At 49.8% G+C, this 16,482-nt stretch overlaps 1 protein-coding gene across 3 annotated transcripts in view; it reads left to right on the top strand.

Annotated features, from left to right (window-relative positions):
• The window catches only part of DPY19L1 (dpy-19 like C-mannosyltransferase 1), a 2,006,077-nt gene that overhangs the window by 1,873,457 nt on the left and 116,138 nt on the right, over positions 1–16,482 (top strand). For all 3 annotated transcript variants that reach the window (XM_069613244.1, XM_069613243.1, XM_069613242.1), the window contains one exon: positions 10,827–10,926. In XM_069613244.1, coding sequence (XP_069469345.1) covers positions 10,827–10,926 — 100 coding nt within the window. The remainder of the gene's footprint in view (positions 1–10,826; positions 10,927–16,482) is intronic.

Below are 16,482 nucleotides of genomic sequence, written 5' to 3'. Positions count from 1 at the left end.
CAAATTCATCAAGGCACAGAAGTTCTGGATGGTCACCCTCCAGCACGTCCTGGGTCAGCTGGAGGAGGGCGATTTCCTGTCGTCGTTGGACTTGGAGGATGCCTACTTCCATATCCCCATCCTAAAGGGACACCGAATGTTTCTCAGATTCGTGGTCCAAGGGCGGCACTACCAGTTCAGAGCCCTTCCCTTCGGTTTGAGGTCGGCACCCAGGGTGTTCACCAAGTGCCTCGCACCGGTGGCGGCGCGGCTGCGCCTGGAGGGGATTCACGTCCGAGCAAAGACAAGGGAGCTCGCCGCGGAACACACGGCGAGGACCGTCCAACGACTCACGGACCTAGGATTCTCCATAAACTACGCCAAGTCCCACCTGGTGCCCGCGCCAGATGCACTGTTTCTGGGAGTGAAACTCGACACAGTGGCGCTTCTGGCCTCGCCGTCGGAGAAAAGGACGAGGGCCATCTTGGGCAAAGTGCAGCGGAGGCAGGTTGCGGACGCGGCCAAGGTGAGCTCAATCAAATCCCTCCTCGGAATGATGTCTTCTTGCATTTATCTCATCCGCCTGTGCAGGCTTCGGATTCGCCCATTGCAGGAGTTCCTGGACGCTTGCTGGGTCCAGACGACGGGCAGCTTCGAGGACAGGATCACACTCGACGAGAGTTTCCGACAAGCGATCCGGTGGTGGGGCACCCGCGCGCATCTGACGGTGGGCAAGGACTTCCAGACCCCGGGCCACCAGAAGACAGTGACCACGGATGCCTCCCTGGAAGGGTGGGGAGCACACACCGAAAATCTGCACGCGAGAGGCCTTTGGCTTTTGACGGAGAAATCCCTCCATATCAACGTCCTGGAACTCCGTGCAGTGTTTTGGGCCCTCAGGTCCTTCCTTCCGTCCCTCAAGGGCAAGGTGGTGAGGATCTTCACCGACAACACCACCACCATGTTCTACATCAGGAAGCAGGGCGGTACTAGATCCCCAGCCCTGTCCAAGGAGGCGTAGGATCTGTGGCTTTGGGCCGTCGCCCAAGGGATGTTCCTGGTGCCGTTTCATCTGGCAGGAATGAAAAACACCATTGTCGACTCGCTCAGCAGAGAGCTGCGCTCGTGCCACGAGTGGGAACTAAGACAGGACCTAGTGGACCGCCTCTTCCGACGCTGGGGCACACCCCAGATCGATCTGTTCGCGACGGCGACGAACTCCAAGTGCCGGAGGTTCGCCAGCAGGTTTCCCCAGCCGAGGAGCATGGGCGATGCTTTCTCGTTCCCTTCGGAGGGCCTATTCCTGTACGCGTTTCCCTCCTTTACCGTTGCTGATCCGGCTCATCAACCAGCTCAAGAGGTCACGGTGCAGGATGATACTCGTCGCACCCGCGTGGCCGAGGCAGATATGATTCCCGGACCTTCTGGACTTGTCAGCGTCCCCGTCAATCAAGCTGCCAGTGGATGCAGATCTTCTCTCCAGGGAAGGAGGCGCCATCCTCCATCACGACCCGAAGTCGCTGAACTTGCAGGGCTGGCTCCTGCAGCGCTAGAGTTTGGAGGTTACGACATACCGGCCGACTGCAGAGAGGTTCTTGCAAAGGCCAGGGCGTCCTCAACTCTTAAATGCAACGGACACAAATGGAAGAGGTTCTCTGTCTGGTGCCACGCACAGAAGATTAACCCTCTACGGATTACTTCTCCGCAGGTACTGCCGTACCTACTGACGCTGGCCAAGGCTGGTCTAGCGCACACTTCCATCAAGATTCATCTTGCTGCGATCTCCCGATACACCAGAACCACGGGACGGACGTCCTTGTGGTCTCATCGTCTGGTGAAGGAGTTCATGAAGGGACTGTTCAGATTGTTCCCGCCGGTGAAGGCGCCGGCCCCGGCGTGGGAGCTCAACGTGGTGCTGCCCAAGCTCATGGGACCTCCGTTCGAGCCTCTGCACTCAGCTTCTTTGAAGTTCTTGTCATGGAAAACAGCTTTCCTTGTGGCCATCACCTCCGCACGACGAGTGGGAGAGATCCAGGCCCTTTCCTGAAAGCCCCCGTACTTGACTTTTCACGACACGAGGGTAGTGCTCAGGACGCACCCCTCCTTCATGCCCAAGGTGCCGTCGGACTTCCACCTCAACGAACCCTTGGTGTTGCCTGTTTTCTTCCCGTCGCCTTCGTCGCCGGCTGAAAGGACTTTGCACTCGCTGGATGTGGCTAGAGCGCTGAAGTTCTACGTGGACCGCACCAAGAGCTTTCAGAAGACGTCACAACTTTTTGTGAACTTTGGACCTGTCAATCAGGGGAAGGCTCTCTCAAAGGCTTCCATTTCCAGATGGCACTCCGGCTGTATCATGTACTGTCATCGGTTGGCAAACCGACCGCTGCCCGGCCGTCCGAGAGCCCATTCCACCAGAGCGATCGCAGCTACCACGGCGTTCCTATCTGGTGTGCCCCTGCTGGACATCTGCAGGGCTGCTACGTGGAGGTCGACGCACACCTTCACGAAATTCTACTGCGTCGACCGGGATTCCAGGGAGGAGTCCAGGGTCGGCCAAGCAGTGCTGCGCAACCTGTTCACCTAAGGTGAGCCTGGTGTGGAGGTAAGAGACGCTTAATGTTGAGTTGTTGTATTGCTTAATGTTGAGCCTGTTGCCACCTCCCGTGGTTGTGCATGTGTGTACTGCTATGTATTCTCTTATTCATGAGCATGTGAATCCATGCCAGACCCCATGCTGGAGAAGGAACAAGTTACTTACCTGTAACTGTTGTTCTCCAGCATGGGTCTGGCATGGATTCACATGCGAACCCTCCCTCCTACCCCTCTGCGGCTCTTCACTTGGTCATACTGCCACTTCACGTGCTACCAAATCTGAGGATGGCTGCCAGAGGCGGGGCTTAGGGAGAGGGCAGTCATTGGCTGTGGTCAGTATGACGCAGAAATCAGTGATTGGTTACTACTACGAAAGTCAGATCAGAAACGAAACTGCTACGAAAGTCAGATCAGAAACGAAACTGCTACGAAAGTCAGATCAGAAATGAAACTGATACTGAGTTTTTTCTTTACCGAGGATTCCCAGCCTGACGACGGGGAATATTCATGAGCATGTGAATCCATGCCAGACCCATGCTGGAGAACAACAGTTACAGGTAAGTAACTTGTTCCTTTCTCATAGGGGAAGGTGCTGCCCTTCGGGTGGACCTCTGCGCCAAGGGTCTTCACCAAGCTCATGGCGGCAGTCGCGGCTCACCTCAGGAGATCCGGGGTCCATGTATTTGCATACCTGGACGACCTGCTGATCCAGGGGAAGTCGGCAGGGCAGGTTTTGTCTCATCTGGAAGGCACCTGCCTACTACTGCACAGGTTGGGCTTCTCCCTCAACTTGAAGTCCCATTTGACAGCAGTTCAGCGGCTCCAGTTCATTTTAGCAGTCCTAGACACTTGGGTAGGGAAGGCTTTTCCTCTTGAGGAGAGAGTCGACAACATAGCCCAGATGGTGCATTTGTTTCAGAACCACACCACCCTTCCATGCGCTTCCTTCCTCCGCCTCTTGGGTCTGATCACCTCCTGTATTTTCCTAGTGGCAGAGGCCAGGCTGCGCATGAGATACCTTCAGTGGCTCCTGAGGGAGCAGTGGGCTCAGTATCTGGGAGCACTCACAAATCACCTCTGTGTCCAGCCAGGTAGTTCGCTAACTCGGCTGGTGGAACACACGCAGCAATCTCTTGGCAGGGGAACCTTTCTGGCCTCCTTGGCCTCAGCCCTGAGTGGTCAGGGATGCGTCTCTGAAGGGTTGGGGCACCCACTTCGAGGATTTGCAGGTGAGTGGCCTCTGGTCTCCATCAGAATCCAGATGGCACATCAACAGGCTGGAGCTGCGGGCCATCAGGTTAGACCTGAGGGCTTTTGCCCCGTCTCTGAGGGAAGTATGTCCTCATCATAAAGGACACCACGATGGCCATGCACTACCTCAACAGCCAGTGTGGTGTGCACTCCTGCCCCCTCTGCACAGAGGCAATAAAGCTGTGGTTTTGGTTAAGGGAGAACCAATTATCGGTCTCGGCAGTTCATCTGGTGGGGACGGAGAACACCTTGCCGGATGCTCTGAGCAGGGAGAGCACATTCTCACATGAGTGGAAAGTGTGCCAGGAAGTCCCAGAGGAGGTCTTTGCTCTGGGGTACCTCAGCAGTGTATCTGTTCACCACAGGAAGTGCAAACAGTTTTGCTTGAGGGAATTCCCAGCGAACGGCGCGCTGGGAGATGCATTTCACCTGGATTGGACCTTCCCTCTCCACTATGCCTTCCCCCTGATTCCCATCATCCTTTGGGTTCTCAGGATGTTGAAAAGATTTCGAGCGACCATGATCTCTTCTCGCCCTGGATTGGACGAGGAGAACGTGGTACTACGATCTCTTGGATCTGACCATCTGTCCGCCTCACCAGTTGCCTCAGTGTCCGGATCTCCTGACCCAGTTGGAGGGTTGAGTACTCCACTGACCATATATTCACACAACCTACATGCGTGGCTCTTGAGAGGATGAGGTATGATGACTGAGACCTCTCAGAGGAGGTACTTCAGATGATGTTTGCTGCACACCGACCTTCTACAAGATCTCTGTATGCATGCATGCAGGCGGAGACGATTTGAGGTGTGGTTCAGGGAACAAAAGATTGGCCGAACTTTGTGCCCCACCACCACACTGATAGTGTTCCTTCTGTCACTGGCCTCATCAGGCCTTCAGGTTACCCACAGTCAAAGGGTATTTGGTGGCCCTGTCTGTTTTCAAGAGGTCTCCAGACCAAGGTTTCTTCTTTACTATTTCGGTCATGGACCAGTTCCTGAAGGGCCTTCTCAATAGGTTTCCGACAATCCCTTTTGTTGTCCCAGATTGGGATCTTAATCTGGTTTTGACCTACTTGATGGCATCTCCATTTCAGCCTATGCACTCATGTTCTTTACAGCTGTTAACCATTATGACAGCCTTCTTGGTTGCAATTACATCTGCCAGTAGGGTCAGCGAGCTGCAAGCTTTGTGCTGCAAACCTCCTTTTCTAAGGTTCTTGTGTGAGAAAGTCTCTGTCAGGCCCGGGTTCCTTCCTAAGGTGGTTTCAGAGTTTCACCTGTCCCAGTCTATCGATTTTCCTGTCTTTTACCCTTCTCCACATCCCTCGAAAGCGGAAGGAAGAGCTGTTCCACCGCCTTGACCCCAAGAGAGCGTTAAGCTTCTATGTTGCTCACACATCTGATTTTCGGAAATCAGACCAGTTGTTCGTGGCCCATTCTTTGTCTCGAAAAAGTCTTGCCATAACTAAACAAAACCTGTCACATTGGATTATTTTCTGCATGTCCGAGTGTTCCCAATCGGAAGGCAGGAAGCTTCCAGCAGGCATCAGGGCTCACTCAACCAGAGTGGTTTCCGCCTCTATAGCCCTCCAGAGAAGTGTTCCTTTTAGGGACATATGTTGGGCAGCCACTTGGTCATCCTTACATATATTCACCAAGCACTGTGCCTTGGATGTTGCACGGGCAGCTGATGCACGGTTTGGTAGGGCAGTTCTAGAGAATCTGCTTGTTTAAATCTTTTGCCCTCCTCCATTTTTCTAACTGCTTGGGGAGTCTATCAAGATGAGGAATCTGCGGGAGAAAAGCAATCCATTGAAGGAGAAATTACTCAGTGATCTTTCTATGGATTCTTCTCCTACAGATTCCTCATCAAACCTCCCATCCATCCATCCCCACTCAAAAAGTGGCGGATTAGCCTCCTCCTGTGGTTTTTCCTTCTGCAGCCTTCATAGGTGGGCAGAAAACGGGAGTAACTGAAACATGGGGGTGTAGTGACGTGCTATATATAAGATGCCTGACGTCACTCCTGAGCCGACGATTGAGAGCCGAGTAAGATGGGTCAACGGCCGAGTCGAGGTCCATTACGCCCCCTGGCGAAAAGGTTTCCGAGCAGCAGAGTTGGATGATGGATATCTATCAAGATGAGGAATCTGCGGGAGAAGAATCCATAGAAAGATAATTTTATTGCATAATTTCTCCTTCTCAGGACTTTCAGAAACCGGAAGGCAGTGGCAGGAGCCATCTTACATTTGCTCAGGAATCCATTAATCCTATGGCAGGGTCTGGGTGTCCCAAAATGGGGGAGACCCAGAACTCCTGTGAAATTAGCATTTAGCTGCCACCAGCCCATATCCTGCTCTGTGGGGTAACACATAGGTGCCCAAAAACACACATTAGGTGTACCATGGGGCACCCCTACCCATGGGTGCCATAGGGGTATTGTTCACCAGGAAATGAAAGAGCTGCACTGCAAACTAGACTCCTATGCAGAAAACATGCACACAAAAAATTTAACTGCCTGTTTTTTTCCCCCACCTCCTCACTCCTCAAAAGAGGAGGATAGGCTTCATAGGTTGGATCCATGGAGGGTGCGCTGTTACTATGTGGTCAGGACAGTCCCCTTTTGTAGAGATGATCAGTTGTTTGTATCCTTCTCACTGGCATGTTTGGTCCGTGCAGTTAGCAAACAAATGCTGTCTCATTAAATTGTACATTGCACAGCTGAGTTTTGTGGAAAAAGCTGGTAAGGAGGTTCCGTGGGGCTCCAAGATCACTCTACAAGAGGGGTAGAAGCTTCCTTGGCTTGGCAAAGAGGGGTACCTTTGAAGGACATTTGCCAGGCTGCTGCATGGGCGTCTCTTCATATGTTTTCAAAGCATTACAGCATAGATTTTTAAACCAGCACGAAATCCAAGTTTTCAAATGTCGTTCCTAACAAAGTACTGATGGTAGTAGTGCTGTGGTACTCGTTCAAGGTTTTAGAAGGCAGAGTTTGTGTTTAAATCTTACAAACGCATTAGACTTACTGGTTTTGTCCATCCCTGAGTTGTGTTATGATATGATATTTTATTTGTGCTAGGCAGAATTCTGTGCAGTGCCCTTAGGGACCACTACACACAATTAAGACCACAGGTGGCAATACAAGTTTTACCTTTGGTACAAGCCTGTACTACTAAGTTATAGTGGTAGCAGTAGCAGAGCAGCCAGGCGTATCTCAAGAGTATATGAGCAGTAGCAGAGATTACACAAAGGGACCACAATTACTGTGACTCAAGCAAACACTGACTCAAGGTTTCAGGTAGAAAAATATAAGTACATTTATTTTTAAACCATCAGTTATAAACACAACACTTCTATTAAACTTTAAACAAAACCACACATTAAATATACTACAACTAACAAATTCACTTTGTACAGTATGTCTCAAGGTAAGTACCCTGTGTTTGAATGAACCGGTGTTATGAACAAAACACAATACCGCAGATACGGTTGCGATCACTTTTTGACAGTTCGGTCTACTCAATAAACGCGTATCCGTGACATGAAATGCTACCGGGCAAAAACACACTTAGCACCTGAGATACCCAGAGGGAGTTGGAGGCAAAAATCACAAGCAATATTTAGGTTAAGCAGACAGCATCGAGAAACACCCAGAAAAGTTCAAAAGTCAAAGGGTCAGAGCCAGGGTTAAGTGACACCGGAGACCAGTTGCCTAAGATCACACTGTTAGACAGTTCACGATTCAGCGTAGCCCAAAAGTACTTTGATATTGTCAATGTTCAGAAGCAAAAGTTATAAGAAGGAGGGAAGACGAGGGCGAACCTTCAGGATGAAGAAAAGGGGGTTCACCCGGTTTCCTCGAGTAGAGCACAGTACCTTATTCCAATGATGCAGCTGGTGCCCTGGCAGTTGTTCCTGTTGGTTTCCCGCAGACCCACGATTCCTGGAGGTTCGTTGGGAAGGACGTTGTCTGAAGGGGGTCTGCACCACACAGGGATGAAGCCGGCAGCAGCGGCAACAAATAAACGGTGTGCTCCTTAAAAACAGGAGAGACTCCGCAGGTGGCTATCCGGTCCACTACAGCAGTGTGCAGCGATTTCGACCAAGGCGGAGATCTCTGGCTGAAGAAGATGAGCTGGTTATCCCCACGAGGCTCAAGGGAAGAAGACTCCGGACTGGATCTCCTCTTAGTCGTCGAAGGGTAGATAGCTCAGGACTGCAGCAGGGCTTCACCGGGGCGGGGTAGTTGCAGCAGCTGTCGTTCTATCCGCTTCTCTTCGGTTCCTTGTAGTTCCAGAGGCGACTCTGACTTCTAGCCCAAGAGACCTGCCTTTTATGCGCAAAACCCCCATTCACACAGCCTGGCTGTCAGTCACACAGCAGGGGGGTTGTCCAGCCGGGACAACCACCTCAGCCAATCATGGCAAAGTGTGATTTGGGTTTCCTAGAATACCCTGTGCAGGGGGTGACTACACCCCTCCCTCACATTCAGCCCACCTAGACACCCAGGCGCCTTGAGGAGGGCTTCTCTGCAGAAGCCTGCCAAAAGACGGTGAACAAAGAAGCCGAACCTAGTTTGCTGCGCAAAGTAAAACACAAGAAGGACTTTAACAAAAAGAAATGGCGAATAAACCCAACCAGAGCCAAAAGAAAGACGATTTGGTCAAGCGGGTTTATGTTCGAGGCTAATATAATAGCCAAGAACAGTACCACGTTTATCTAATATAATCGCGGTAGAAAAGTTAGGGTAGATACCACTGCCACCAGCAAAGTCTAAATGTTAAAAGAGCAAAACAATGCTCAGGGAGGTACAGACAGTAAAGGGGTAAGATTAGCCCTTTCCAGTACTCTATGTAAGATGGGGTGTACTGGGTCTGTGGTAAAAATGACTATGTAAAGTAAATGGCAACTTTACCTTTCTCTGGGGGACAGTAGTGAGCCCCAGCGAAATGGAGTCAGAGGGAAGTCTTAAAAACAACCCTGGGTTACTACACTGAGGGTGCGGTGTAACCCATACAAGAAGAGGGGCACCTGGAGTGGTGTGCTCCAGTGCCAAAGATCACACAATGAGTAAAAACACATAGGCCAAAACACATGTAAGAGTGGAAAAAGGATGTACACTCTTACCAGGTGGAAAAAATAAACTCCAGAAATCCAGCAAAGCTGCTGGGGGACTCACTAGGTGAGGAAATTAGCCCTAGAAGGAGAATTCTCCCTAAAAATTTGTATCGCGCTCATACACAAGTGTTTCAGAGCGGGACGAGGCAAGGGAGGGGAACAAGGGAGGACAAAACAATGATCTTACTAGGACCAGTGACATTGAAAATGCGCAAGTGCAGGGGAGAGGGACGGGGGAAAGTGCATGGGAGAGGGGAGAAGTGGAAAGTGCTGAGCAAAGGATACGAACAGCAACTGGTAGTGCAACCACCAAGGTGGCAAATGCAAAGTTTAAAGCGCAGACATGGTCTTTGATAAGTGGGGTAAGGGAACTTTAGGGTTACAGATACAGACCCAAGTGCAAGCGTTGCCAGGCGGCAGTGCGAGTGTGTGGCTGGATGGGCAGGGACCTGTGCCTAAAATTACAGGGTACCATGTGCACGGTGCCGAAGCAGACAGATCAGCAGGGGAGATTGAGTGAAGGCAGAAGCAAAGAGGAAGGTCTTGAGGTGCTTCCGGAACGGGAGATGGTTCTCCTCAAGTTTCAGAGTGGCAGGGAGACGGTTCCAGAGGGAGGCCCCAGCCGAGGAAAGAGATCTACCCCCAACTTGCTGCTTGGAAAAGCAACTGACCCTGAGGGAGTTGGAGGAGGAGGAGCGAAGAGCTTAAGTGGGAAGTTATTTACGAAGGGAGAGTTGAAGGTATTTTGGACCGAGGCCCCGGAAAGCCTTGTGGACAATGCAAAGGGTCTTGAATTTAATCCTTGCAGCCACAGGGAGCCCATGGAGAGATTTCAGGGCTGGACAGATACAATCCCAGGGCTTGATGCCAAGGACAAGTCTCAGTCCTCTTCTGGATGAGTTGCAGAGTTTGGAAGCAGGAAAATTTCAAAAGAGGCTGTTGCAGTAGGCCAGCCTAGAGAGAACCAGAGCTCTAGAGACAGTACACTTCTGGGGGAAGGAGAGGAAAGGAAGAATACCTCTGAGGAGGTGCAGTTGGTAGTTTGACTTCTTAGAGACGTCAGAGATGTGAGGAGAAAAGGTGAGTGTGGAGTCAAAGATGATCCTAAGGTTCTTAGCCTCACGGGTGGGAGCAGGAAGAGGGCCAAGGGAGGCCAGCCAGAGAGTGACAGGAAAGGAAGGTGCAGTTGTGCTGATGAGGAGATTCCCGCTCTTACTGGCATTAAGACAGAGATCATTGGCGGCACACCACTCCTGTATAGCAGACAGACAGTCAGAGATGGGATATGTAGAAGAGGTGGCAGAGGGGTCTGAAAACTAGTTGAGTGTCATCCGCATAGCACTGAAAGTTGGAGCAGAGAGCGGCAATGCAATGTGCAAGGGGTGCCAGATATTGGTTGAACAGCTAGGGAGAGAGGTTAGACCCCTGAGGAACACAACATGTAGAGAGTGAGATAGAGGAAAGGAAGGGCCCAAGTTGGACCCGGGAGGTTCGATCAGAGAGGAGTTTTATATATCAACAGGTTTCTAACCGTTCTGCTCATCCTATGCCACTAGCTTCAAAAGACATGTGGCCCATTTTTGTAGTCCAAATGTAATTGTGAGACAGCTAACAAGAGAAGAGGTTTGTGATCTGTTGTCAGTGGGTCAAAGAGGTAAATGTTGGTTCGTAGTAGCTTTTGTGCCTTAGATGGGCCATCATTTGTTCTCTTTTGATAGCTTGGAAATAATCATGCTTGTATAAGCCCACTGCAATATCGAGTTTGAGGATGCCCATTATCTCGGAAATTGTGTTTTATTTAGCTTTGGTCTCATTGACCGATGTCTCTCAAAAATAGTTACACTTTAATACTTTAATATATTTTTGTGTTGCGTTTTATTCTAGATGCTGTGTTTGCTGGTGCAATGCCTACAATGGCAAGCATTAAGTTATCGACTGGTAGATCAATCGTAAATCACCCACATTATGAAGATGCTGACCTGAGGTATGGGTTTACATTTACAATTGAAGCTTAATGTATTTTCTTTGACCTAATCATACTCGTGTCTGGTAAACATCCATCCAGAAACCTCCAATGCCATACAACAATAAAGTATCTAACTTTGTTTTTTCTGATGGATTAGTTTTTCCTCCCTTATACTTCTCATCTTAGAAATATATCCTCCAGTGACAACCAAGTTGTGGTCATTTTTTTAATGCACCTGACGGCACAATACAACAGTACTCTAGGCGCGACAAGACAAGGAGGGGAAACAAAGGGAAGACAAAATAACGATCTTACTAGGCCTTGTGTCATTCAGATCGTGCAAGTGCAGGGAAGAGGAGAAGTGCCAGGGGGGAGGGGAAAGGGGGAAGTGCAGATAACTCATAAGTGCCGCCAGCGTGTGACTCATAAGTGCAGAGAGAAGGGACCGCAGGGTTGCAGATACATACCCTTAAGTGCTGGGGAGCCCGAAGGCAGTGTGAGGGCAACGGGACATGCAGGAGCCTGGGCACGAGATCAGAGGGTGACCAGGTGACCAGTGCGCGGAGCAGTCGGGGGCATCAGCAGGGGAGAGGAAGAGAGAAAGCAGAAGTGAAACGGAAGGTTTTGAGTTGCTTCCGGAACCGGAGGTGGTTCTGCTCAAGTTTGAGAGAGGCAAGGAGGCTGTTCCAGAGGGAGGACCCAGCTGAGGTGATAGATCTGCCTCCAAGTTGGAGGTGGATGACCAGAGAGGTCCAGAATAAAAATGTTTTGGAAGAGAAAGTTCTCACCCTCAGAGAGTTGGAGGTGGATTTCGTATATTGTAACAATTGAACACATCACCTAATAGTGAAGTGCAGTTAGGAGACTATATATCCTTATAACTTTTTCTGTAATGGCTTTTTGTTTATTTTTACAATGTGCCTAGGACGAGCTAGTGTTAGCTGTTATTTTTCTACCGTGTTTTAACCTTTTGTAATGTCTTCTTTCCCCCCATGGATTCCTCATCTATGATATCTCTAGTCTAGCACAGCTGTTCTCCGGAAGCATTTCTGCCACCAGAGAATGCAGCAGTGCTCTGCACCGGCTAAGATTTGTCTATATTGCTTGGGCAAGGACCACGACACCCAGGATTGTGGGTTGTGTCAGTCCATTCACCAGAAGGCCCTCCGGTGGGTTGTATACTAATTGACCTTTTCACAATTGACCTCGGGAGAATTGACCTAATTTAGAAGCTCAATTAGGACATATATGCGGGGAGAAACCCCCCGGAACCCCACCACCCAATCCAAACCCCCCCCTGCAATCCCTACCCAATCCCCTTATATTATTTATAATACAAACCCAACCCAATACATACATATAATAACTAAAATAATATAAAGGTCAATTGTGCAGAAGTTCAATTGTAAAAGGTCAGTTTGGGTAATACCCCTCCGGTGAAAGGGTGGTGAGACTCTTCACGGTCATCCACAAGCCGAAGGGTGAGTATCCGTGGTATTGTTTGATGTTGCACTGCGCTTATCCACAATCCGAATAACGGGAGGTTCCGCACAAGGAAAAGATTAATGAAAGAAAAGCAGCATCAGAAGAGGTCCCACTCCCCAAGTGAGTCCTCACACCGGTATTGCTCTTCTTCGAAGAAGAGCCACTGCTCCAAGAGTTCTCCTGAGCGGCTGGCACAGATACATTTCCCACCCAACATCGGAGGAATGGGAGAATTTCCACCTGAACATTTTGGACATCTTGCAAAGGTGCTTACGATGCCGGCCTCGGTTCCTGTGCCGCAGGCAGCGTTGACTTTGGCTCCAGCGTCGATGGGTCCCACCGCGTCTGTTGCGACGGGGAGTGTACCCTCTGGGGACCACACCTGCATGCCTAAAGGCTTTGGCCTGAAACAGAAAACGACTGAGGTGCCGACAGGCCCTGCTTTCGGGCACTGAGGCCTCAGCGCCAGCCCTGACTTCATCATTTGCGTCATTGACACCATGGCTATGCGGGAATACGTCCCACTGTCTACGGAGGCCTTCATGTGAAATATGTACGACATCTATGATGAGGAGAGCGAGGGTTAGGAAAGATTTCATTTTATATGTAATTTTCCCTCCAATCGTACACCCCCAAACTTGTTGCTGCTGTTTAAATACCTTAGTCTGTCTTTGCCAGGGCACCACAGACTTCTGCTGCACTCCTCTGGGCTTTCACTCACTTTTTATGGGGAAACTGACATGCCCTTAAGACAGTCAGTGCTGGGAGACTTTGTTTCCCTTAGTCCTTTTCCAATGTTGCAACTTTTCTGCAACATGTAATAAGTGCACAATGTACTTTATAGTACAGTGCACTTGGGTCTCATAGTCCTTTCCAAAGTCCCTAGATACTTTTGTTGGACTTTTTGGGAGATGTGCAGATGTGTCATGGACAGTGCTGGTGGCAGCTTATCTTTTCACATAATTTTAACCCTTTCCTGCCATCTAAACCGTGTTAACCGCATTTGGCACAAATAGGTGGCCTGGCTCCAAGATGGCCATGCCACAAGGTTCTTTGTCCTGTCCTTTGGCCATCTTGCTCCTTTGCCTTCCCCAGGTCGAACCGACCCGGGTCAGTCGTTATTTGGTCATGCATATTTGGTCATGCAGTTTCCTGCGAGACGCCAAGCTTTTGCGGGTTTCTGCATGCCTTGTGTGTGTGCCTCCAGGATGTGGGCTGGGGTGCCTGTCCCCAATACACATTCTGGGTGTCAGAGAGTCTGGAGGGCTGTGAATGCCTGGGACCAACGTGGTCCGTGATTGGTCCACGTATGGAGTGCGAGTTTGTGAGCAGATCTCCCATTGGGTCCTCTCCATTTTGGCGTGAAGGGAACTTTAGATAAGAGGATGCCAAAAGCACCCATACCCTGTCGATCTCTGGAGTTCTCACTGAACGAAGCATACTAGTATCCTGAAACTAAGAAGCTGAGTCGAGAAACCGCTGGAAGGTTTGGCACCCTGAGCCTGCTGTCATCCCGTGGGACCCCTCTGCATCTGGTCATCCTAGAAGGTCTGTGTAGAGGCTTTGACCCATTAGAATAGTGGGACCAACTATTCTCGTCACCTTCAACAAAACCTGCTAGTAAGCCTTCTCGGAAGTGTGCCTGGGCCAACCAGTGGTCTGAGCAGCTTACGCAGGACCTTTGCTCTGTCTCCGCTGTCGTTTAGAGGAGGCCCTCAAAACTTGGTATACTGCTAGCTCTGTGTCCCTGGCACCCTCACACCAAATTACGAACACTTGGCATTCCCAGGTCTGAAGTGAGACGAGTGTGCCAGGACCGGAGTAAACACGGTTACTGTGTTGCCCAGCTGCTGCAACAATGTTTGCAGGTGCGCTGCATTTGTGACTCTCTTGCCCCTGAAGCCTGCTGCAGTGAAACTGGCCTGATCCATCCATCAGGAGCGGAGAAATCGCCACTGTCCCGTTTGGGAATCATCGCTGTATCGCCGGAACTGAAAGCCACAGAGACGTCCTTTTTGTCGCATTTGAACCTGCAGCTGCAGTGGACTCAACTGGCGAAGTTTGTTCCGGAGTGCGCCTGGGGCCGGTGAGTAACCTTAACCGGTGGCCCCTAGCGCCTCCATCTGTTTTTACGCACGAGTGGCCCCTGGGGGTCCCTCTCCTTTCCACTGCTAGTGCGAACTAGGGGCCTATTCCCGAACCTTGGAATGACCTCTGCCTTTTAGTGGTGGCCCTTCTCGAATAGTGGGAATCTCTTCTTTGACCATTGGCACAACCACGTGCGCCTGCACTACATGTACTATTGAGCATAAGGCTCCTCTCTTCGTAAGGTTTGGACTGCCTCTTAGTTAGGTGTGCGTTTGATGTTGAAGGGGACTAAAGACTATCTGCACTGCCTATTTTCCTTCCCCTCTAGGTTGTGAACATATTTCAAGCCTTTAACCCTTTAGACCCCAATTGTCTTGTATATATCTTGTATTGATTGTGTTGTGTTGGTTTAGTAAGATTGCTGTGATTCTTTTATTGTGTGTTTAGTTACAAAGGCCTTGTAATATATGTGTTTATATTTTTGATATATGCACCTGTCTGGGAGTAATTTGTAAGTGTGCTTGCTATGTGTGCTCATTGAGGTCCTTCAGTCACCCTCACCCCTCCTGAGACTTTGTTTTGACGGCCTGCCATAGCTACCTTGATTGGTCTGGCTTGTCCAGAGGTTATCCTGTTCCAGGAAACTAGGCTGGCCTTCTGAACCTCTGCTCACCAGGTCAGAGTTCAGAAATCCGTCTTAACGGCAACCAGGTTCCCTTTCGGCTAGAACCTCTGGGTTCCACGTTTATGAGGGATTTCTCGGAGGAGTTCTACCGTGAAGGTCAGGATGTGCTGGGACTGGCAGAGGACTCCTCCCCAATCCAGAGAAACTTCAAGCAGCCTTCCAGTGCTTGATGGCTAAGGTGGCCAGTACTCTGGGGCTGTTAGCCCCGTCTAGGTCTAAGGTTCAGTATGAACTTTGCTAAATATTGGACGATGCTCCCAAGAAGGAGAAGCTACTTCCCTTCAATGTAGCAGTGGCGGTCCCCTGTACTGGAGATGTGGGAGATTAGGTCAATGTGGCCTTTTAGTGGCTGAAATATGTGTTCAGTCAGTTAGCGAGGACTTTGTTGAAATTTCACAAACTGCAAGCTTTGAACAAATTGTTTGGTCCACCATCCACTATATCCTTACTATGTGACTAAAATATCTTTATTATGTGAATTAGTTATGTGATTTGATATGTGTTCACTCCTTGTTCAATATATTTATTGTATTACTCACAAAACAAATATATATGTGTTTGTCTATTTGTCTGACGGCACAGTATATTAACCAATGTATTTTTTTAAAGTCAATATCTTGCAATATGCAAGGCATGGAAGAATAAATTGCCCTTTTGATTCTCACAAAGATGAGGTTTGCCTGTCTTTGATACTGTCAGGTTTTTTTTTAAAACTTTATTTTTCAGCAGGTTAACGTTACATGCAGATTTCCAGAGTACACCGCATCTCCATACAGTGAGGGAAAACAAAGAAAAAAGAGGAACAAAACTAATGAACATATTACAAAACCTAAATACCACAGATGAGCATAAGAATAATGAAAGGCCCACGGGCCCAATAAATCATGCACAAGCCGGACCCCCACCCTACCCCTACAAATAGTCAGAGGATCCTATGTACACTACCAGTTAGCGTTCATAAAGTTCCCATGTACACTACCAGTTAGCGGTCATAAAGCACACATCCACCAACCCCCTCTGGTCTGTGGGAGCCTAGATGTCTATTCCCCCCCCCACTTCTCGGGCTGCCCTAACTAGGGCTCTCAGCCCCTGATACTTCACTCCCACACTTCATCAAAGGTTACGCGCTTACTCTGCCCGAGCCACTGCGTCAACCCCCGTCGCTCAACCAGTCTGCAAAAAAGATCGCACCGCGTCCCATATGTCCCCGGGTCTCAATCTTGCCAGCTGCAGCCTACAATATTCCTGCTCAGTATCGCAACACCATGCCAAGTCCAGCAACAATTTCTCAACAGCTAGAGCCATCGGGCTCGACC

Source organism: Ambystoma mexicanum, chromosome 5p, assembly GCF_040938575.1.
Source record: "Ambystoma mexicanum isolate Mex_15411 chromosome 5p, UKY_AmexF1_1, whole genome shotgun sequence".
Lineage (NCBI taxonomy): Eukaryota > Metazoa > Chordata > Amphibia > Caudata > Ambystomatidae > Ambystoma > Ambystoma mexicanum.
This window is presented reverse-complemented; position numbering and strand designations above follow the sequence as displayed.